We start from the raw sequence: 24825 nt of genomic DNA, 5'->3' as shown, positions 1-24825 counted from the left end.
GAACTTGATTGATTTATCATATACTACACTGTTTAACATAGTGCCTGATATACAGTAAGCACTCAATGAGTATTAGCAATGATTTATTGCTTGGTGAGACACTTACTTACCAAATCACTTAAGCCAAAATCGTGAGGGCAGACTTGACACCTGACCCTTTTGATTATTGCATTGTCAATTTTACCTCCTAAATACTTCTAGAGTGTGTGTATTTCCCCCCACCCTTTTTCTCCCTTGCCATTATCTTAGCTCAGACTGACGCTTCTAGTATTGATTAGAGAATTAATTTGCCAAGTGGGCTCCCTGCCTTTAGCTTTCTTCTCCCACACATTCCTCTTCCTTGATCAAAAATTTGACCACATCATTTCCCTGACTGAAATCCTCCTTGAATGCTCCTTCCATGACTCTCCCTTGCTTGTAAACTCTTTAGCATGGTCTGTGAGACCTTCATAATCTAGCCCCTGCCTATCACCGGTCACCTCCCCTTGTACTCTAAGCCTCCACCACATTGGTCTCTCTCCCTAAACAGATTTTAAGCTCTTTGGGCAAAGGAAACGAGTTAGTTCCTCTGGTGTACCCAACACTTACTTAGCACAGGGTGTGTCACATGGTAGGTGAACTGAAGTCTATTGAAGAATGGTTGCAATGCTGTCATGCTCATTTTGATGTTGCTTGGTAATAATAAATGATAACATGGTCATTGAACATTTGCCATATCCAGGCACAGGGCTAAGTGCTTCATAGGCATCGTTTTACTTAACCTTTTTTTAAAAAAAACAAACCTATGAGAGAGGTAAGTGCTGTTAAGATGAGAAAACTTTGGTTTAGCAGGGTTTCGTAGTTCCCAGCATCACAGAGTGGTAAATGGTAGGGCAGGATGTCAAAACCTGGTATGCGGATTCTAAATCCCTGTGCTTTGTTCCCATATGCATTTTGGAAATCTCAGAATGAGAAATAACTTCTCCATCTTTCTGAAAGGTCTCAGAAATGCTGACCAGTGGAATCCATTGATTAAAAGTTCTGGACATCACTATTTCTGTTTCTCATACAACTATCATTTCTATTTTAGTTCAGACTAATAACTCCAACTAGAATTTTTTACCTTATATATTTCCTTTTAGTCTAGGTATTTCATCCTAGGTCCCTTTCAAAGGTGACATGAAAGATTTGTTGAAATGTGTAGTTTTGCCAACTTATTTTAGAGGAAAAGGATATCTTAGAAACTTGATTCTAAACACCCCTTCTGGGAAAGTAGTATTTAACATGAAACAACCACAATTCATGCTTGCCATTCAGATGGGTAGTGGTTAGATCAGTAGTTCAGCAGATGTTTTCTGAAATAAATTATTATGCATTGCCACTGCTCTAGCTTGATCAGACGAGAAAGGGGAAGCCAGGATTACATACATCTTCGTTTTTATTCCTTTCTTAAGGATGAATGTGATTAATGAGATGATAGACAAATGGAAGCAGCAACAGCTTTATAACAAAAACATGTTTTAAAATATCATTAGTTGTCGGTGCCAGGTACCAAACAATGCTGGTTGATGATAACAACAAACAGATTACCTTTTAGAGAGGCAAGAACTTGTATTACACTGTTTTGCATTTAATGTTTTAGAACTGTACAAAGAGTCTCACTTCCAAAGCATAAATATAATTTGGATAGTATTAGCTGATCCTTAATATCATTTAAAAATTTCATTTATAAACGGCTACATTATGATGAGATGCTCTACGATAATAATCACTTTTTTTGTTGTTATTATTATGGAACAATGAAAATTTCTGTTAGGAAAACAGGTTGCTCTTGACACTTGCTTGTGCTTGTAAATACTGCGAGAAAGAAGTAATTAGAGCTGTGGGAAAAGTCCGTCATGGGAGCAGGCAGCCTTTGGAAATGACATTCTTGACTCAGTCATCTCCTCCACAGATCTTTACGAGTGTGATTGCATAGTCTCCAGAAGTATCCGACTGCAAGGAACAGGACCGATGGATAGAAGGACAGACATGGCGTAAATAATGAGGGGACCATGAATGAATCAAATTGCACAGCACTAGGGGATTCACTGGCGTGTAAGGCTCATGACCTGTACCATTTAGTGAAATGCACCTGTAATTCCATCATCCATTCACACCTGAGTGTAATCCTGTTCCAGCCTAGCATCTTCTTTATAATATATGATGGATGATATATTATATATATCATATGATATATATATCATATATTAATATATGATGGATATATATATATATAATATATTATTATATATTCTTCCTGATATACTGCAATTAAATTTCAATTTGGGTTTAAAAAAATGAGTGCATCAATTACCTAATATTACATAATCTTATTTTTCTCACAAAACTTTAGAAAATTATAGTTTTAATAATATTTATATTAGTATTTATCAAACACTTGCTCTTCTAAGGGTTAACTACTTTAACCCTTATAATAACTCTGTACAGTAGATACCATAGTAGCTCCACCTAACAGATAAGTAAAATGAGAAAAACAGAGGTTGGGAAATTTGCCCCAAACTATACAGAGAATAAATGCAGAGGGAGGATTTGAGCCCAGTTAACCTGGCCCCTTAACACCAAACTATACTTCCTGACTTAAGAAAGTGAAATGAACTACATCCCCACAGAGTATGTTTCCCAGTTCCTCTCCCCTAGGCTAGCCAAAAAAGATCTTGGTTCAGGAAAGATACCAGGTGACATTGAGGCTTACAGTAAAAGATGCCATGTTTGTTGTGAGTCTGGCAGTTAGAAACCTGGGAGTCATCCTCGACTCCTTCCCTTCCTTTCTCCTCACACCAAGATGTCATACCAAGTCCCGTAAGTTTTAACTCCTAAATATCTTTTGAGTCTTTGCTCTTTCCTCCCTTTGTATTACCAGTAGCTTTGCATCACTATTTTGTGTTACAGTCAGAGCTACTCTAATATGACTAATATAGTAACTCATCACCCCACATCCCTTCTATCTTATGTCCAATTCATTGTCCACGGTCACAGGGATCTTTTCTAAATGGACTTCTGGTCATGACACTATGTGATTAAAATTTAAACACTTCAGTGGCCTCCCATCGCTCTTAAGCAAGACAAAATCCTTAGACATTGTCAGAAAAAGTCCTGTATGATCTGGTCCCGCCAGCCTCAGTTTTCATTAATGTTTCCTCCACCACGAGGTCTTTCCACTTGCAACTCCTTTTGTTAGAAGGCTCTGCTGACCTCTGACCCCCACAGCCTTCGCCCTGTTATGTCTAGTCATTTTTAGATCTGAATCATAACCTTCCTATAGGTCAAATCCTCCTGTTACGTGATCTTATAGCACAATCTCCTTTACATTGAACATGGTTGTAATTTTACATTTATTTCTAATTCCATAAGGACAGAAAACTTTTTTCTTTACTTATAATTGTAATCCTGAACGTGGCACATAATATACATTTAGTAAATATTTTAAATGGAATGAATGGAATACGAATTCTGTGATCTCGAGTCTCCCTTTCAACTGAATGCATACTGCCACTCAGATTTTATTTTTCCATATTCCCAAGGTAGACTCCTAATCAATCAAGTGCCTCATTAATTCTTACCCTCCTACTTCTCATCATATATATGTTTCTAGAGCATTCCCCTTTGAGACCCTATTGCCCAGCATAGCACCTGGCTCATACGAGGCACTTAACACATGCTTATTCACCTGAAAGGCAAGCTCAAGACCCATTTCCCAAGAAATATTCCCTATCTAATCCCAAACGTCTTTTACTCTCAATTCCTATACTACTGTCCTCTGTACCCCATAATCTAGTATTTAACTGCGTGTTGTTTCATATTATTTCTTTATGTCAGCCACTTTATTCTCTTTTTTAAAAAAAATTTCTTTGCATTTATAATCTCACATTTTAGTATGTACTATCAATATGAAATAGTATTATGCAGAATACTGTGGTAACTCATATTATTATCTTGTAATTGTTTTATTTATGCCCACCTCAGTCTCCACATAGATTATGAATTAATTGAGGGTAGCTATTATATTTTCCTTTAAAGACCCTGGAATTATGCTATTTATTAAATAGGTACTCAACTTGTTGATAAAGGAAATCTACCAAAAACTGTAATTTCATCCAATTTTTAAATTAAGATCCTATTATTAAGTAATAAGAGATACAGATTTGTTCTCACCTACTCTCTTCCTCTTCTCGTCCCCTCCAGTCATCATTTGAGAAAAGTGTTAATGAGCAGAGAAATGTCTAAATTAAAGGCGGAAGGAAGAGGAACCCAAGGCTGGGATGATATACAAAATGGAACTCTAGCTCCTGAATTACAGAATTTTAACCATCGAAAACATCCTATTCATCAGTCTTGAAAACGTAATGAGATTACTTGATAATGTATGTTAGGTGACAGAAGTGAAGAAACCTTAGATAATTTTAAATTACACACTGAACTCTGCAGCAATGGATTTTTCTTTTCTGTCAAGATACACGTTGCTTAAATGTTTCCTAATACAATCAGCCGCAATTACCCAGACCATGGAGCGGGGCAGGGAGAGCTACCAGTTAACTGAATTTCCTAGTTTGCCAAGGGTGAACTGAAGGCTTTCTTCGTGTTTCAACCTTGTTACTGGCAATCTTTATAAAACCTATGCCTCTCCTTTTCTGCCTTGGTAAAAACAATTTGGTTAATGTTATTGTATCTTTCCCTGTTGATTGAAACTATTGTAATGTGTCAGATTGATTCAAATTTCCTTGAGTATGAGCAGTTGATGAAATCTGTGCTAAGCCCCAGGCACAGCCTGACAGCTGCCTTTTTGAATACGTTTTCTGTTTCAACTTAGGCATGCATCTTTTCCTGCAAAGGTTTAGTGCAAAAACAACAGCTCTCATTAAAAAAAAACCAAAAACCAAAAAACAGAAACGATTTTGGTGAATGAATCTAGTTGACTAACTGAGGTGCAGTGGAAGTCAATTGATAATATTTACCAAAATTATGGATGTATTTACATCTGTCTCAGCAATCCTACCAACTCATGAGAACTTATCCCTCAGATACACTTGTACCTTATGAAATTGTATATGCGTATTGCAGCGTTGTTTATAATAGCAAGAAACTTGAAACATCTGTTGATGTGGTAGGTACAAATATACAAATAATGGAATGATATGCAGCTGTTAAAAAGAATGAGAAAGCTTCCTATATCCTGAAATAAAAAAAACTCCAAGGTACAGAACGATGTTATCTTTTGAGTCAAACAAAGAAGAAATTTAAAATACGTACTTTTCTTCTATTGTCAGAAAGAAAAACTGAAATAAATTAAAATACTGCAATATAAAAAATAGGTAAGCAACTTGCACATGCAATTCATAAAAGAAGAAAAATTAGTGGCCACTAAACCTGAAAAAAATGTTGAGTGTCTTTTATGTGCCTGGGATTTTAGAGCTGAAAAATAATCACTGTCTTTAAGGGATATTTTGTTATTACTCTTTTAAACTCAGGAAACACATTTACACACTGACAAGAGAGAGAAACCTAAGTCACATATCTCCATGTTTTGAGAATTATAAGGGAAAAAGGATGGGTAGAGAGAGGCATGATACGTTTTGCTCTTTTTAAGACGAGACTTACTTCAATTGCTGAATGTAGGGAATAGCCATACTGCTTCTTAAACTCTGCTCGAATGTCCAAAAGGTCAATTTCTGATCTGGAAACCATTATTCGGTTCAGAGTAAACTCATCAGTCCCAGCACCCTGTTGAGAAATGCAAGTGTCCACAATACCAGTCTCATTGCTCACAAAACAACATATAGAACTATATTTACAGGACATAGATAATGGTAAAATATTATCTGATATTGATATATATCAATTGATATATATCAATTGATATATTGATATATATCAATATATTGATACGGCAAAATATTCAATCACAGTGACTCTCCTTCACTCATTTTTCATCAAACATCATCATTCATTTATTCAAGAAATATTTATTGAGCACTTTCTCTGTGCCATTGCATTGTCAAATGCTGAAAACAGAGATGAGATGCCCCAGTTAAACTTTCAATTTTGTAAAGGATACAGGTGAGAAAATGGGCCATTACAATAAAACGTGACATATGGGAACTACTGGGTACTATGGGAGCATATGCTCGGGAGGCCAAAGATAGATCAAAGATTAGGAAAGGTCTGTTTGAGAAAGTGGTATGTAAGCTGGGGTCTAAATAATCAGCCAGGGGAAGAAGGAATGGAGTTCTTACAGAGAAGAAAAAAAGTGTTCCTATACAGGAAACAGCATGTGTGATGGTTTAGGGCAAGAACATAAATAATAAGAAGGAACAGCAAGAAATGTGTCTAGAAAGGCCAGACGTTGTAAACCATGAAATGAAATTCGACTTTATCCCAAGTGTGAAGAACTACTGCAATCTGTTAAAACATGAGAGTGTTGAGATCAGATCAGATTTGTGGTTTCAGAAAATTCCTTTGACAGCAACAGTATGAAGAATGGACTGCAGGGCAAGAGTGGGATGAAGATAACAGAATAAGACTAGAAGCTTTGGGACCCATCCAGAGATGATTACATAATGAGAGAGAGAAGGCGAGAGACAGAGACAGAGACAGAGACAGAGAGAGAGAGATGATGATGATGATGGCCTGACCTAGAATAACGGCAGTAGGGATGGAGAAAATGGATAGATGTAAGAGATGCTCATAAAGGTTGATTGACAAAACTTAATGATATATCATTTGAGGAGAATGAAGGAGAGGGAAGTGTAACATTTCTCGCTGAACAGCTAGGTGAATATTGACACTATTCATTTATTCATTCATTCAACAAATGCTTATTGAGCACCTCCTACGTGCCAGACATTGTACCCTGTGCTGTGCGTATGGTAGTGAACAACACAGGTGATATCTCTGTTCTCATGCAGTTTACGTTCTAGTAGATGGAGATGGACGGTAAAGACAATGAACAAGTTGCTCAAGTGCATGGTAATAAGAATGATGGGGGCTTCCCTGGTGGCGCAGTGGTTGAGAATCTGCCTGCCAATGCAGGGGACACGGGTTCGAGCCCTGGCCTGGGAGGATCCCACATGCCGTGGAGCAACTGGGCCCGTGAGCCACAACTACTGAGCCTGCGTGTCTGGAGCCTGTGCTCCGCAACAGGAGAGGCTGCGATAGTGAGAGGCCCGCGCACCGCGATGAAGAGTGGCCCCCGCTCGCCGCAACTAGAGAAAGCCCTCGCACAGAAACGAAGACCCAACACAGCCAAAAATAAATAAATAAATAAAATAAATTAAAAAAAAAAAATGATGGCATGGAGTGTGAGTGAAAGGAAGCCAGCTGACCAGTATAGTGAGGGAAGACCTCTCCCAGGAGGTGACATGTGAGCTGAGACCTCAGAGATGAGAAGGAGACAGCCATAGGCAGACCTGGAGGAGAGAGGACGACACATGCAAAGACCCTGACATGGGAAGAGGCTCAGCATAGTCAAGAAACAGAAAGAAGGCTGATGCGGCTGAGGCGTAGGGAACAAGGCTGGGGAGGGAAAGTACAATAACTTCAGCGAGCTGGGCAAGGCTAGTTCCCGTTGGGGTTATCCACTGAGATGACTGAATGCAGCATGGGGAGCAAGACTGGGGTGGGAGGTGAGGTGGGGAAAATGATGTGTTTACTTTGGACACAGCTTTGTAGGAGCACGTGGACGTCCACAGGAAATGTCCAGGAAGAAACTGAAGTAAGCATCTTCTATGTGCCAGGCTCAGTATGAGGGTCCAAGGACATAAAAGAGCAAGAAGACCTCCTGAACAGATTTCTGGAGCTCCCCATCTAGCAGTGGCAGCCGATGAGAAAACACAGGGTTTCTGTATCGTGAAAGGCTGCTGACTCAGTTTGGTTTAAGTGAGGCAGCTTGAGAGGCTACTGGCTCACGCTGGAGGTCTGTCATCCTAAAACAAGTTGACTGCCCACATTACTGTGAAGTGGGGGAAATGATTTACTCAACACTTCAGTGTATCTACGTCTATAATGATTAGGATACTCATTATCAACCAATGAGCCAAATTAGTAGACACATTAGCTACAAAAGAGAACTCATCAAGGTGTAAAAGAAATACGAAATTCCATCAACATTAAGCAATATTTTTACATTCTCCTTGAGGGTAGTTAAGAATATATATGAAATTTCCAGACCAACCTTCAAAGCTTGGTGCAGTCTTTTAGCTAAAAAGGCAGGCGTGTTCCTTGCACAACAGACTGTTATAAAAAAAGCAAAGTAATGTTCAGTTTCATTTAATAGAAATTGAGTTAATCTACAGTAATACGTTTAAAAAAATTTTTTTTGAGTAAACATACCACTTTCCTCCTCCCCACTCCTGGCTTTTCTTTAGAATGAAAGAGTGAATGAATGCTTAACCTGAATTTCAAAGCCTTATAATGTCATATTTGCATGGAACTTTAGCACAGTAATTATCCTTAGCCACAGGGAAAATAAAATTACCTGCCAAAGAAACTCTCACAGCCGCTGACTCATTTCCAGATCCCAGACACACCAACACCTACGCTTACATTGATAACTCCCTAGGGTGTACCGTTGCTCCGTTTCTAGCATCTTTGACTACTGATGAATAGCTTGGGTCTGAAGACTGCAGAGGTGTTGCTCCAAATAACTCATTAGGTAAGCAGGGGCACTGCAGCTCAGTTTAAAACCAGTTTTTCCAATGGAAAGATTTTCTCTTAAATGACTGGATTAGAATTTATAGGTTGATTAATTACATTAGAACCAGCACCTATAATCTAAATTCAGTCATCAAAAAAATACTACAATCTTTCAATTCTTTATTTTGAAATAACAAGTAAAGCAGAATAAGAAAAAGATAATAGGCAAAAACATAAGCAAATTAATTATCCTTTAAGTAAAGTGAAAATAGCCAGGACTAGAAAAGTCTGTAGGGAATAAATCTATTTATCGCAACACAATTATTTTTATCATCTTAAATCTGATCTCTAGGTAGGAATCTGACCAAAAGTGAATGAATTTTATAATGAATTTTGGAGAACAGAACAAGAATAGTGACTTTCTCATGATGCCTTTCAGACTGTCTTAAGGAAAGCTAAAAGCCCTTTTGTGTAAGTGATTTAAGGGAAACAGAAAGAGAAATATATTAGAAACATGGAATCTGGGACAAACATGAAAACAGTTATAAATCTGAAGCTGTCTGAGAAGAAATCAAGGATGCAAATTGATATTACCTATTTTTTTCTCAAACTTATATTCAGCAAGCCTTAATCATTTGATTGAAAGTTTTATGCCCACTTTTAACCTATTAAGCTTTTCAATCATCTCCCTCACCCCAGACTAAATGCAGAGAATCCTTTCTTTTCATAACCCTTTACCTTGTTCTCCGCTTTATGTTCTTAGATGCACGATTTGTTCCTCATGAATATTTGGGGAGATGGTGGCATATGCAGTATAAGGAAGCTTGCTTTAAGACCCAACCCCAGCAGGGAAACTCAGGGAAATTCCTAAAAATCAGGGAGTCCACTGAAGTTCATTATGATGACCCAGGGTTCACAGTTGCCCGCTTCTTACCCTCTGTGTTCTCTTGACCAAAATTTACTCAGGCCTCTCCCCTCCCCCGCACAGGCCCCTGAACCCTAGCTTGGCCCCCAGCCTGAGCAGGTGCTGAAATGCAGAACGTGTCCCCTTTTCAGCTGGTTCTCAGGACCAGCTGACACAGCGAGACACATTTCCTGTCAACCCCCAACGATTATGCCCCCTTGCTTGTCCAACTTCCCTTTGAAAGTTTCTGCTAAGGTCTGTTTATCTCCTCCCCATAAAAGAAAAGCTTTTTCTGTTTGATTTTCAGACTCTTGTACGTTTCTGAGACTCAACTATTCTCCCTATTGAAATCGTCTCTTTGAATAAAGCCTCTCCTTATCTAAGTCCAGATGTGACAGCTAGCAATCTTCCTACCATGCATTTCTAAGATGTTAGAACTCAGATGGTTTTTCACGTCAAAAGCTATGCGTTGACATGCTGTATTAGATTCCTTGTATATGAAATAGCCAGGACAGGCAGATCTATCAACACAGAAAGTCAACTGGTAGTTGCCAGGGGCTGGGGGGTGGGGAGGAGTGGGGAGTGACTGTCAAAGGGCACAGGGTTTCTTTTGGGGCTGATGGAAATATCCTAAACTTAGATAGTGGTGACAGTTGCACAACTCTGTTAAGACACTAAAAAGCACTGAATTACACACTTTGGGTGAATTTTATGGTACTTAAGTTATATCTCAATAAAGATTTAAAAAAAAACCTGTTGTATTCCAATGGTAAGACTGAAATAGAAAATGAAAGTGTGACATATCTTGAACTTTAAATTAAATTATAAGGTCTTTCTTTTACTTGATAAAATCATGTATATTATAGCCCAAATTTAGTGTAAAATTCAATGTCTATTTCCAAAAATGCTTCTTAGCTCAATGAAGTGAGAATTTGTACATCTCAACAAAGTTTTTCAAATATTACAGCAGGCAAGGTAAAAAGCAGCAAAATTGGTGTAAAGATTAAAATATGAAATGGAGGGACTTCCCTGGTGGTCCAGTGGTAAAGAATCCGCCTTCCAATGCATGGGACATGGGTTCAATCCCTGGTCAGGGAACTAAGATCCCACATGCCATGGGGCAACTAAGCCCGCGTGCCACAACTACTGAGCCCATGCACTCTGGAGCCCGTGTGCCACAACTAGACACAGAAAACCCGCGCACCACAACTAGAGAGAAGCCCCTGCGCTGCAGTGAAGAACCTGAGCACCACATCGAAAGATCCCACATGCCGCAACTAAGACCCGATGCAGCCAAAAAAATTAAAAAATAAAAAACAAATAAAATAAATATTAAAAAAAAGAAATGGAAAAAAAATAACTGGCTATATCATTGCCACTGGAATATTCTCAGAGCTAATTATGGAGGCTGATCTCTAATTCCTTTTTTTTGTCTTGGCCATGCCACGCTGTACGCCTGTGGGATCTTAGTTCCCCGAACAGGGATTGAACCTGTTCCCCCTGCAATGGAAGTGCAGAGTCTTAACCACTAGACTACCAGGCAAGTCCCTGATTCATATTTTTTAATTGAAGAAGAAGCTTTTTTTCCTTCTTGGCCTATCTTTTAGCAAATCAATCAGAGTCATATATTTTAAGCGGCATTTGGATCAACAGTCCTATTCTTGGCACTGAAGAGAGGCTCAGAAGTTAAATGAAATAACATATGTGGAGGAAACGCTGAGAATGGGGCCCAGGGCCCAGACTTTAGTGAGTGCTTGCTCCCTGGGATATTTTCTGCAATTTAAAATATCAATAGTTGAGCATGGACTGTGTGATATATGCAGGTTTCAGTCTCTGTTTACGGTGCAGCACATTGGAGGGGTTGGTTGACATCATAGACTGTGGAGCCCAAGTGCCTACGTTAGAATTCCAGCTCTACCACACTTTCCCTGGGTAACTTGGGGAAGGAACTTAACCTTCTGGTGCCTCAGATTTGCCATGGAGGTAATAAGAGTCCCTAATCATGGGATTGTTATGAGGCTTAAACGGGTTGGTATTTGTACAGAGGTTAGCACAATGCTGAGTGTATAGTAAGTGCCTGATGAGTGTTTATTTAAGAATACAATTTGAGGGCTTCCCTGGTGGTGCAGTGGTTGATAATCTGCCTGCCAATGCAGGGGACACGGGTTCGAGCCCTGGTCTGGGAGGATCCCACATGCCGCAGAGCAACTAAGCCCGTGAGCCACAACAACTGAGCCTGCGCGTCTGGAGCCTGTGCTCCGCAACAAGACAGGCCACGATAGTGAGAGGCCCGCGCACCGCGATGTCTTAAGAGTGGCCCCCGCTCGCCGCCAACTAGAGGAAGCCCTCGCACAGAAAGGAAGACCCAACACAGCCATAAATAAATAAATAATTAATTTTTTAAAAAAAAATACAATTTGAGGCACCCTAATGGGGAGTTCACCCTCCAGAGGTGGTAATTAACATTTGAAAGATGAATCAGAGGCTCACTCCGGAGGAGGTTACCCCTAGACATCAGCTATCTTTAACTCACCGTAGAAGCTATTAATGATCATGATGGATGTTAGATATGATTTTTCCTTGGCGAAATGACAAGCTGTGTGGAGTACAGGTACTCCTACCCTGGCGTTAATGGAGAAGCAGCCTGGAGCAAGCCCAATAGCCACCCAAAATTGGATATTTAGGATTCTGAACAATTTAGGATTGTTCGTAACAATTTAGGATTGCTATTTAGGATTCTGAACAATCTTTTGTGTGTACGAGCATTTAGATTTAATTGCCTGACTCTGACTAGAATGGTCACTGAATCCTGTCTTCCAAGAGCGTCTCATTTCTCTGAATGCAAGCTTTCTTGCAAGGTGTTCTTTGGGTTCCTAAAAGCACAGACTGCAGAGACCTGATTGAGAAGACAGATCAGCTTATATAACCGTGTTTTTGTCTGCTTGTTAATCCATGTGTCTCTCCAGGAACGGATTCAGTCTGTGACTTATTTTCTTTTTGATATTCCCTGTTCGCATCACCAAGAGGCAGGAGACCTGTAGTTCTGACCTGAGTTTAACTTTGGGAGGCCACTGCCAAAAATAACCAAATATGATGAATTACCAAATGGGCTTAGGTCTGTGTTTTCAACAGGCTCCATAAAAATGCCAGTAAGAATGTAATATTTTTATCTCTCAAGGAGTTTACGATCCAAACGTGGTAACAAGACAAATACAGAGTTAAAAGGCAAAGGAAGACCTAAAAAGATAACTTCTTCCGGCATCCATTTAACAATATTTGTTGAGCATATTGTGTGTACCGTGGACTGAGGGCTATGAGGGGCATAAAGATGAAATCAGTCAGGATTCTGAGATGAAAAGAGCTAATCTTGGGATGTATTTAAAACAAGTGCAAAGTAACTCAGTTTATAAGCACTCAAGGGCTTACCTATGGCTAGCAGTAAGTCTTCAAAATGCCCAGACAATTCTCCTTTTATGCTGTCCTCAATGTCCTTCTGGCTGATATTTCTGTATACATCAAAGGCTAAAAAAAAACCAGCACCACAAAAATATTTAAAGTGTCCCAGTTGACCACACTTGAATATATTTTGGTTTTTGATTTGATATGCAGCAAATCAAGTTATTAAGTGGCAAGCTCAAAAACTCCTTTAAACCATCAAAAACTCAGCACAGAAGTTTTTGGTTTTTTATTACTTTTAAAAAATGTCATCTACAATAAAACCTGAACTTCATAGGCCATTTTCTTCAATGATCAATCTCTCTCTCTCTCTCCTCTCTTCCCTCCCCATTCCCAGGCTGTAAGCATTTAAAATAGCCAGAACGGTTAAAAGATAAATAATTTATCTAGTAAGGTGGGCTACTTTTAAATTAGAGCAGCACCTGGGAAACAGTAATGTGGCCATGAGTCAAATATGTTTTAAATCTGCTAAAGAAATCTTAATTATGAAGATTTCTTTGTGCTGAGTAAATCATTCCCTAAGGCAGCATAGCCTAATTCATACTTACTAGAAGGCATTCAAAGTACTTGATCAACATTTGCCCAAAAGCAAAACCTGTACATACGTCACCGAGCATGTAGGCATACTTTGTAAGCCAAGTATATTTTTTCCAAGTGAATTTCAAAAAAAGAAAATTTGGAGAGAGATCTAGGATTGTTTGGTTTTTATTTTTCAAATAAAGACATCAATAAAGTAACTATAATATACTATTGCCATTATTTTATAAAAAGGATGAAATTTTAATGCCCAGGTTTCCTCATTCTCCCGTGAACTCGGCATAAGCCTAGTCATCACTGTGGTTGTTCTCTAGACCAGCACTGGGAAGCCACAGTCAGATGTCCCTAGTAAGTGGAGATCTGGGCTTCTGGGTGCCCTTGCTTCCAGAATGACTCAGACAGATGCATGAGTGAAGGGGTGGGTGCTTAGCTGTTCCATGTAACAGTTGGTCTGATAAAAAGAGTTCCCCCCCACCCATTTACCTTCATATCAGAAAAAGCTGACTGTTAATCTGCATTAATGCATTAACAAAGACTCACCCGCAATGCCTGGTTTTCCTGGAAAGTGGCTAACTAGGCAAGAGATAGGCTGGAAGCAGTGCAGTCAGGTTCCTCCATCCCACAGGAACTCTCCTCTCTGCTCTCACCCCAGAGAGCTGCTCCTCTCTTCTCCCTGCCATCTGTCCCCACCCCCCGGCCCCCCAGGTTGTTTCCTGAAATGTTTGTACATAAAAATGGGACAGCCTTCACGATTTTTAACTTCATTTTCCAGAACTATGTATGTTAAACCTTGAAATATTTGCAAAAACAATACAATGCAAAAAAGGATTATAATGCGAGTCCATACTCAGTTTCAGTTGAGGAAAGCTCCTTAAACACAGGATCTCAGTGAATGTATCTTCATCCGTGCCCCATTTGTTCTCACCAGCATTATAGAGAATCTATTGGACAAGGGAGAAGACTTAAGTGTTATTACAGACCCAATTCTGTCTCTTTCTGAGGAGGCAGAATGAGAAGAGGGGCAAGTTTATTTTACAGGTCGTTGAGATCATCGATAATCCGTGTCTCTCACTTTTAGTGGATTGGAAATCTGACAGTTGTGTGGCAGGAGCCAGGGGAATAATAACCACCAGTGGGGAAGGCAGAAAGGTGGGGTCCGGGGATCCCCAGGTGTCAGGCTTCTCCTTCAGACAGGACAGGAGAGAGCATGACCCCGGCTGGTGCCATAGACGTGAGAACGCAGTCAGGAGGGAGAATCGTTAAAGGAGATGTTTTCTTTGCTCTGTTACCGACCTGGGCATCCTCTTTGGCCAGCTGCTCATCCACTTTCAGACCCTCATCTCTTCTGCCCTAGACAGGGGAGATAAAAGTGAGGGCAATCCTTTTAAAGATAAAAATTCCGGGCTTCCCTGGTGGCGCAGTGGTTGAGAATCTGCCTGCCAATGCAGGGGACACGGGTTCGAGCCCTGGTCTGGGAGGATCCCACATGCCGCGGAGCGACTAGGCCCGTGAGCCACAATTGCTGAGCCTGCGCATCTGGAGCCTGTGCTCCGCAACGAGAGAGGCCGCGATAGTGAGAGGCCCGCGCACCGCGATGAAGAGTGGCCCCCACTTGCCGCAACTAGAGAAAGCCCTCGCACAGAAACGAAGACCCAACACAGCCATAAATAAAATAAATAAATAAAAAGAATAAAAAAAAAAAAAAAATTCCATCACTCGGCATTCCAACCAGCAGGGCATCTTAGAGCTGCTTCTTCAGTGGCAACCACGCAGCACAGAAGAATCAGGCGCTTGGGGCTCTCATTCTGGCACTGACTGGCCATGAAATCTGTAGCACATCACACAGTTTTCTGAGCCGCAGTTTCCTCCCCTGAAAACTCAAATGTCTTAATGGAATCAAAAGACAAGCCACACACTGGGAGAAAAATATATGAAAACACATATCTGAAAACACATATCTGATACAGGACTTGTATCTAAAACACATAAAGAACTCTTAAACCCCAACAATAAGATAACGAACAACCCAATTAAAAATGGGCAAAATATCTGAATAGACATCAGATACACAGATGGCAAGAAAGCACATGAAAAGAGGCTCAATGTCATATGCCATGAGAGAACTGAAAATTAAAACAATACACTCACACACCAATTAGAATGGATAAAATTCTAAACAGTGACAACACCAAATGCTGGCAGGGATGTGGAGCAACAGGAAATCTCATTCCTTGCTGTTGGAAATGCAAAATGGGACAGCCTCTTTGGAAGACAGTTCGGCAGTTTCTTACAAAACTAAACATACTTTTACCATACGACCCAGCAACTGTGCTCCTTGATACTTACCCAAATAAGGTGAAATCTAATGTCCACACAAAAACTTTGACATGAATGTTTACAGAAGATTTTGTTCATAATTGCCAAAACTTGGAAGCAACCAAGCTGCCCTTCAACAGGTGAATAAACTGTGGCATATCCATACAATGCAATAGTACTCAGTGAAAAAAGGAAATGAGTTATCAAGCCATGAAGAGAGGCAGTCTGAAAAGCCTGCATACTGTATGATTCCAACTATAGGACAGTCTGGAAAAGGCAAAACTATAGAGATAAAGAGATCACTGGTTACCAGGCATTCAGAGGGACAAAGAGAGGGATGAATAGCTGGAGCACAGATGATTTTTAGGGCAGTAAAACCATTCTGTATGATACTGTAATGGTGGACACAAGACATTACACATTTGTCAAAACCCATAGAATGTATAACACGAAGAGTGAATCCTAATGTAAACTATGGACTTTAGTTAATAATAATGTGTCAGTTCATTCATTCATCATCTAATTCATCATCTAATTCTTTTATCATTCATTCATCATCTAATTCATTCATCAACTATAACCAATGTACCACACTAGTGCAGATGTTAACAACAGGGGTCACTGTGAGGGGGGAGGAGGGGCATATGGGAGCTCTCTGTAGTTTCTGCTGCATTTTTCTGCAAATCTAAAACTGCTCTAAATAATAAAGTCTATTAAAATAAACCAAAACCTCAAAGATTCCCCACTAACTCTACTGTTGAAGGCTCTGTGGCTAAGTGCGTGTGCTTGTACACAAATAATTCAGCACATTATAGCAAGATGGGAGACGGAGAAGGAAAAGAAGATTGCCTGAATTATTTTGCAAATTATAGGTGAATGAAACATTTGGCTATAATACTTTAAAAATGCATTTGTTCCAAACTAGTGGTTACCAGCAGGGAGAGGGAAGGGGGGAGGGGCATTATAGGAGTAGGGGAGTCAGAGGTACAAACTATCAGGTATAAAACATGCTCTAGGGCTTCCCTGGTGGCGCAGTGGTTGAGAGTCTGCCTGCCGATGCAGGGGACACGGGTTCGAGCCCTGGTCTGGGAAGATCCCACATGCCGCGGAGCAACTAGGCCCGTGCGCCACAACTACTGAGCCTGTGCGTCTGGAGCCTGTGCTCCACAACAAGAGAGGCCGCGACAGTGAGAGGCCCGTGCACCGCGATGAAGAGTGGCCCCCGCTTGCCACAACTAGAGAAAGCCCTCGCACAGCAACGAAGACCCAACACAGCCAAAAATAAATTAAAAAAAAAAAAAAAAAAGAGTCATAGATTAAAAACAAAAACAAAAACAAAAACCCACGCTGTACGGATATATTGTACAACACAGGGAATATAGCCAATATTTTATAACTATAAACGGAGTATAACCTTTAAATTGTGTGAATCACTATACTGTACACCTGTAACATATAATATTGTAGAGCAACTATACTTCAATATAAATAAATAAATAATAAATAAAAATTTTAAAAATGCATTTGTTCCTATTTGCAAACATTAGGTCTTTGTATGCCTGCCTGGTTTTTATTTTAAACTACTCTTTTTTTTTTCTTTTTAAATTTATTTACTTATTTTATTTATTTTTGGCTGCGTTGGGTGTTCATTGCTGCGCGCGGGCTTTCTCTAGTTGCGGCGAGCAGGGGCTACTCTTCCTTGCGGTGCGCAGGCTTCTTATTGTGGTGGCTTCTCTTGTTGTGGAGCACGGGCTCTAGACACGCAGGCTTCAGTAGCTGTGGCACATGGGCTTCAGTAGTTGTAGCTCATGGGCTCTAGAGCGTAGGCTCAGTAGTTGTGGCGCAAGGGCTTAGTTTCTCCGCGGCATGCGGGATCCTCCCGAACCAGGGTTCGAACCCATGTCCCCTGCATTAGCAGGCAGATTCTTAACCCCTGTGCCACCAGGGAAGCCCTGGCCTGCCTGATTTTTGCATGATTTCTTTTCTCGGTTTCTTTCAGTGCTGCTGCTACTCTGCTCTAACTAGTCATCCCTAGTTTGCCGCCTTCTTGTTTTCCTTTCATCATTCACTCTGCTCCAATAATAAAAACGCTGATGATCACTGGTATTAATTACAATAAGCCAGCACCACCACGTATTGACGTATTGATAACTTTCTCTGTGCTAAGTATTTCACACTCTTTCTCTCTTAATCTTCACAACACGCTCTGAGGCTGGTACTGTTATTATTTTAATTGTACAGATGTGAAATGAAGGCTTTGAGGCTTGACTTAAAGTAACTCGTCTCAGCATATAAAGCTAGCAGGCAGCAGAGAAGCACAAGACTCCAGGTCTTATTCTGAAACCCTGCCCAGGAGCCTTGCTCTCCACTGCCTTCTGTGGGCATGTGTGCTCACGTGTACACAAGCAGGTCTGCACTTATGAGTACAGACCTGTGGGATCGTATGTTTGCAGCGATACCTCATCAGTTTTAGTTTGTAGGTTCAAACGTCATAAGGTTGTCACCATTGGAAACAACTGAAACCATAATTAGGATAAACTGTTCCTTAGTGGCATAATGCCTCACTTTGCCAAGTGCTGCTTCAACCCTCAGGCTGGGATGGTTGTTGGGATTTTCTCACACATTAAGGGCTGCGTAAATCAGCTGAAAGAGGCTGTTGAGATAGGGCTTAAATCATTTCCTCTCTTACACACACCTATGACTCTATCTCATCCTTGACCTCACCACCTTTTTTATAAAACCAAGAGCCTCCTAAAAAGAGATGGCAAGGTGTGGTCTCATTTGGTCACATGGTGATGAATGGCTTAGCAGCTCTTCCAAAGGGGGCAAGGATGCAGTTCCAGCAAGCCACATTTTTTTAATCCTGAGACTGATATACCCATCTCTGAAGATAATTCAACTGTATCATGCTTCCTACTTAATTTAAGTGCTACCCAAAGAAATATATATTCTTTAGAGTCCAGAAGAAAATCAACATGTTCTTAAAAATGGAGACATAATGGAAATGAACAATTATTTTTCTTCCAGATGAACGTGCAGAACATTTTCTAATGTATTATGAAACCTGATCAAAATACATTTAATCCATATACTGACAAAACAAGATTTTTTGGTTACATCACTATGTTATACCTTTATGAGGGTGGTTAAATATTATACTGTGTGGTGGCAATGCACATGTAAGATGAACAAATCATTTCATATGGAAAACTGCAATCTCATCGTCTCACTTTGGTTATTTTCAAACACCCTAAAAACTATTATTGACCATGCAGCTTATTGGGGAGTTAAAAAGTAAAAAATAAAACCTTACATCTGCCAAAGTCAACAGAGCTTTCCGGAAGTCACCAGATGTTTCAGAACTAATTTCATCTCCAAGACTCTTCTTATACACTGAAACCAGATAAAAATGAAATTAAGCCTTGATAAACTAAAAAATATTATTATAAAACACAGAAAAGCTTAAAATGTCAACATTGGCAAGGAATGAGTACCTGATAATATAAATCTTGTTTCTTCTTTTTTTAAAAAATCTTTTAGTGCTCTTCTGATATGGATATATTCTTCTTGTAACTATTACTGTAGTGTGTGGTGTGATAGATGCACAAGAACAGAAACAACTGCCATTCTGGATCAAATCATGGTTCATTTTATCTGACAAAGGCACTAAGGAACGTATGGTGAGAAAGCTAGGATGGGCAAGCTGTTAGTTTGCCTTCCAATTTCTATTATGTCCGTCTTCCATAGGAATAGAACCCTGGCCTTAAGCAAGATATAATGTACACAGCTTAAAGACCACATTCTCAGCTCTCCTCTTGGCAATGAAACGTAGGCAGACCTACGTGACATTGCTGGGAAATCTCCTTAATGAAGGCTCATGCCAATCTTAGTCCCTTACTCCATCCTACTGCCTGGTGTGTAGATTGATCCCTGGAGCTTGGGCAGCCATCTTGGTCTATGCAGGACTATATCTGAGCGATGGCATAAAAATAAGCAGGAAGGGGCCTGGGTTCCTGAAGGTTTTGAGGCGCTATCATGCCAGTCCTAGAATTGCCTATCTCCAGACTGCTTCTACATGTGAGATAAATAAATGTTTATCTTATTTAAACCACTGTTATTTTTCTGTTTTATTGACTCTAACCCTAATCTTAACGCATACAGTTAGAATGTATTATCTGATAGCTCTCAAAAGTAAGAAAGCTTCCCGAAAACATACTGTTTCCCCATAACAAATGCCAACTGTGTGTTCGCATATTTTAGTACGAATAGTTGTAGCTCCTTTTGCATAGCCTGTGATGTGCAGTGTCCACTGAATTTTACATCTCTGTTCTGCTCCACCCATGGAGCAGTGATTCTCTTCGAGCCACTGTATACCTGGATGCAGCTGACACCAGGTGGCTCTTTGAACTCCACCTGCATCACCCTCAAGACCTCTATAAAATTAGTCATATGAATGCTTGTCCTTTTAAATCAGTAAAAGACAACTATAGAAAGTGATGTGAGATTATCTAATAGCAAGAACTGTGTTGAGAGAGAAATTCTTCCAGTGTGATTTTAATAAGTCTCTTTTTATGAAATCTATAATTTTCCAGAGCAATTCAAGTAAACAAAATCCGCTATAAATACAGATTATTTATCTAAGTAATAATAACATTTAGTAGGCATCACTTTCCCTAATAGTCACGTTATTGTTACATCTCTCCTTCCTTCACGCTATGAAAAAATTTTTTTAATTTAAAAATATCAAGCCAAAAAAATGAAGCTCTCAATTGTTAGAATTTGGGGAAGTATTTTATAATTTTAGAATTATTGACATGAGTTTCACACAGCCTCCCACGCCTCTCCTCTACCCCAGATATTTTGCAGGAAACTAGACTAAAAATATGAAAATTACTTCGATGCAAGTTGAAAACTACCTTATGCATTTTGAGACACAATAGGGTATAGAAAAACAGATACAATGTTTTAATAGTGCAGAAGCTGAACTTAGAGTTCCTGATCCTGATTCAATGTTCTCTCATGCACCATTAACTTTAGAATACTGGAAAGAGTTCAGAATTTAGCTCTCTATTCATTTAGGTGCTATTGCATCATTGTAGTGTGTGAGCCACTCAATATGCCTGGTCCTTTAATGAGGGCCAAGTTGATAGGTCCTCTGATGGATTTCTAATGCATGGGTCACCATTGCACATTACATGATGCCATCGCTCTTGCTACAGTTGACTGCATCAGGGTTGGCATCTGACTATAAGTGGCCAGCTGTCTACAAGGTGACCTGGTGGGAGAACTTTGCCCAAAAGAAGGCTCTCTACTAGATAGTGCCTTTCTGAGCCCATTGAATCTTCTCTTAGGGAGTGAGATGTACAGAATTTTTTAAAAAGAGTAACGAAGAAGTGGAAAGACCCCCAGAAATAAGGCACAAAACACAAGTCAGGAATAACAGCCAGAAACCATGGGCAAATAGAAACCTTGAGTAGACAAACGTCCTGTGGTAAGGGAAGAGAAGTTTCTTGGTGGCGTCAAGAACAGTAGAGGCAGAGAGGGAGGGGAAAGAGTTACTAGGATGAAGATGTGCACAGTGAGCAATGGATGTCTGATGCTGAGGGAGTGACTAGACAGCTGAGTCCCTAGCTGTGTCCTGAATCTCTGTACAGCTCGGCTATACCTGATTGAGACTATTTCCTTCTTTTACTTCTTGTGTATCATGAATCCCTACTTACCAAGGGAACCTAGATACAGTTCAATTCCTTGTAGCTTTAGAGGACTTAACTCACACAGATACCAGAGCATCTGGTAACTTTGAACAATGACCACTTGTCACATTTGCAAAACAACAGTCCTAAATGCTAAGACATTCACTTGGCTCTTAAGATCCCAGATCTCCATCTTAAGGATATTCATTCAATGAATATTTGAATTTATCCCCCACTGTTCTGGGCACTGGAGATATAGCAGTGAGCAAAACAGACAAAAATCACCCCCTTCATAGAGCTTACATCCTAGGGTTGTTTGTACATAAATGCTGAACTCCAGGGAGAATCTTGGGGCCAGTCAACTCATGGAGCGGTAACTCTTCTAAGAAACCCAAGGAAGTAACACAGCATCTGGGGATAGAGCCCCTGGATCTGATGATTTTTTTACATGTACATCTTGTTGAACTGAGGGAACCAAATATGTTAAACACCTACAATGTACCCATTTGTGCCCATTATTAAGCAATTATCTCATCTACCCCAGATTTGCCCTTCTATACCTTGCTTTGTGGAGCTGGGGTTGGGACTCTGCAAATAACATTTCTCTTTTATCCCCCACCCTCCACCTCCCTGTCAGTTTCCACCAATGGGGGGAGTAGAGGGAGATGAGATGGAAAGAAGGACATGCTATTATTGGCTTGTGATTCACATCAGTGTCAACCCAGTGTCAGGCTTTCACCCTGACAGCAGCAGTTGGCTCCAGGCTCCTAGAACAAGTCACCTGTTTACATGCCCATGGAGGTACTAGCTCCAGCTAGATGGAGGCCCTTCCCCTGCACAGAGATCTGAACTCCAGTTCCTAGGGCCTCTCCTCTGAGCCCCTGAAGTACCAACACCAGAAAGTGGTGCCCTCCTCTGAGCTTCTAGTTTCTGAAAATCCCAATCTCTTCCTTTGTTGTCCCAGCCTTGAGGATTATACCTCTGAGCTGTGTTTCCGTTTTGCCTTTTCAGTCCTCCAAAAAGGTACTTAAGCAATTCTCTACATTAAATTCGCTCTGTTAAAATACCTAGTGCATTTCTGTTTTTCTGACTAGACCTCATTAGCATACCAACAATAAAACAGTCACTCACCTATCATTGAGGTTATTTACCTTCTAATGGAAATTTCTCAAAGTAACCTCTTTAACACCCATCTGGGGGCCGGTATATCCCTTTTTTGGACCTTTCCTACCGCAGAAGTTTCCTAATACACAGCTGGCCACCCTGATACAAAAACATAGACACCATGGCTCCCTTAAGGTACTTGGAGGTGGTGACAGGGAGCGGTTATTTAATAAGAATTGGTCTGGTCTTTGTCCCTGGCTCCTGGGAGGTAACCTCTAAATACTTACAATTTCCCCAATAATAAGAATTTCACTGTTATTCATGGAGGGTCCCCTGAACCACACCTGAGTTTATGCTAACAAGATGACTCCGGATGGGGCTTGGTCACACCAGAAAGACCAACCAATATGACTAAAGGGTTAAGGCTTTGAGCCACATGATATCAGCCTGACATCTAGCGGGAGGAGGGGACTAAAGATGGAGTTCAGTCACATGGCCAGTGATGGAGTCAATCATGCCTGTGTAATAAAACCCTGGACACCACAGATCAAGTGAGCTTCCCTGGTTGGCAGTTATACATGGCTGGGCTGGGAGGGGGATGCACCCTGAAGACATGGAAGCTCTGCGTTCAGGACCCTCCCAGACTTTTCCCTATGCATCTCTTCACTCCACCAGTCTTGATTTACATTCTTTATAGAAAACCATAATTGTAAGTATAGAGCTTTCTTGAGTTCTGTGAGCCATTCTAGTGAGTTATTGAACCTGAGGGGGTAGTAAGAATCTGTTGCCATTTGGTCAGAAGCGCATGTGGCCTGGGAACACCTGAGCTTGTGGCTGGTGTTTGAAGTCAGAGTAGTTTTGTGGGGACTGTGCCCTTAACCTGTGAAGTCACCCTAACCGTGGGTTGTTAGTGTCAGAATTGCATTGCAGGGGCTTTCTACTTTTTACACAGCTAACAGACTCTTAGGGCTTTAGCTTATTATACTGAAGCCACATGCTCAACACATCCTCTAAATGGTTCATCTCATTTCCCACCCCAAAAATCATGAGTGGTTTTTAACACATAATATGAATATACAATGATTTGAGTGTCTTACATTGATGAAAATGGTTGATTCAATTAAGCAGTGATTGCTGAGAGTGAAATCCACGATAGCTGTAATGTTATAAATGCAAAGCATTAATGCCATTGTTATGTAGCAGTTCCTAGCTCAGATCATATTAAAATTTTCTTCAAAAATCCACAGTCCTTAGCCCATTTTAGAATGTGTCTTCCTTTTTACGGTCTTGCCTCCTCAGAACCACTTGTGAAGAAAGATTGGTGGGTTTCTGGGAAAAGCAGCATTGGCTCCTATAGGTGTGAACAGGGGTAAAGGTAAGCAGAAAATAAGATCACCTGTATAGTAGGCTTGGCCAATCTCCTTCATCTGCCTGCTTGTCCTGGTGGTTAAGATTTCAATCAGTGCATCTTCATTTGTTCCCGTGCCCTAAGAAGAAAAAGGAAATCTATTTTTAGAACACTTTAAAAAACACCTAGTTTCATGCATTGCGGTCTTAACATCTTGTTTTCTACAAGTGAAAAGAACAGTTTTTAGTCAATCAACATAAGGTCCTCTATTGCTCTAAAGTGGTTTTCTAATTTTCCATATATTTTAGTATTAAAATAACATGAATCATCTGAAGTTAACCGATATTAAGCTTCTAAAGAAAATGTCCTACTCTAGTGTAAAACTCCTTTGAATAATTCCAGGAAGAAATAGTATAAAGGGAAAGCCTATGTCATTCAGTACCAAAAGTGAGCATTCAAATATGTCACTGTATTTAGAAAGGGCTCTGCAATTCTTTTGAATGAGTCCATACTTGTACCAATGCACCTGGTTGGTCAGTATGGATCCTCCTCTTCATTCAGGGAGATTTTTAAAGCCTCAGTAATGTATGTCATAAGCCTAGTTGGTTTGGGGACTAGTGTTTCCTGAGTCTTGGTTTATATTGAGGTCACTGAATCACACTGAGACTTCAACAGAAGCCATTTACATTAGGACTTGACCAAATAAGGCCAATGTAGCATAAGAAAAGAGGTTGAATTCTGTCCCTCTGTGACAGATTCCTAGTTCCCTCCAATAGCTCTCCTTTTCAAATTACTTA

At 40.2% G+C, this 24825-nt stretch overlaps 1 protein-coding gene across 2 annotated transcripts in view; it reads right to left on the bottom strand.

Annotated features, from left to right (window-relative positions):
- ANXA3 (annexin A3) overlaps positions 1-24825 on the bottom strand; it is a 60625-nt gene that overhangs the window by 4500 nt on the left and 31300 nt on the right. The window contains exons 6-13 of one of the 2 annotated variants that reach the window (XM_061192402.1): positions 24077-24167; positions 19197-19276; positions 14861-14917; positions 14415-14508; positions 13001-13096; positions 8210-8268; positions 5638-5760; positions 1400-1974 (exon numbers count right to left, since the gene is read on the bottom strand). In XM_061192402.1, the coding sequence (XP_061048385.1) occupies positions 1915-1974; positions 5638-5760; positions 8210-8268; positions 13001-13096; positions 14415-14508; positions 14861-14917; positions 19197-19276; positions 24077-24167 (660 nt within the window). In that variant the 3' untranslated portion in view covers positions 1400-1914. Of the gene's footprint in view, positions 1-1399; positions 1975-5637; positions 5761-8209; positions 8269-13000; positions 13097-14414; positions 14509-14860; positions 14918-19196; positions 19277-24076; positions 24168-24825 lie in introns of those variants that run through there. The other variant, XM_061192403.1, reaches the window with a different exon arrangement.

This window comes from Eubalaena glacialis, chromosome 5 (assembly GCF_028564815.1).
Source record: "Eubalaena glacialis isolate mEubGla1 chromosome 5, mEubGla1.1.hap2.+ XY, whole genome shotgun sequence".
NCBI lineage: Eukaryota > Metazoa > Chordata > Mammalia > Artiodactyla > Balaenidae > Eubalaena > Eubalaena glacialis.
The sequence above is the reverse complement of the archived record's forward strand: the minus strand, read 5'-3'. Positions and strand labels throughout refer to the sequence as shown.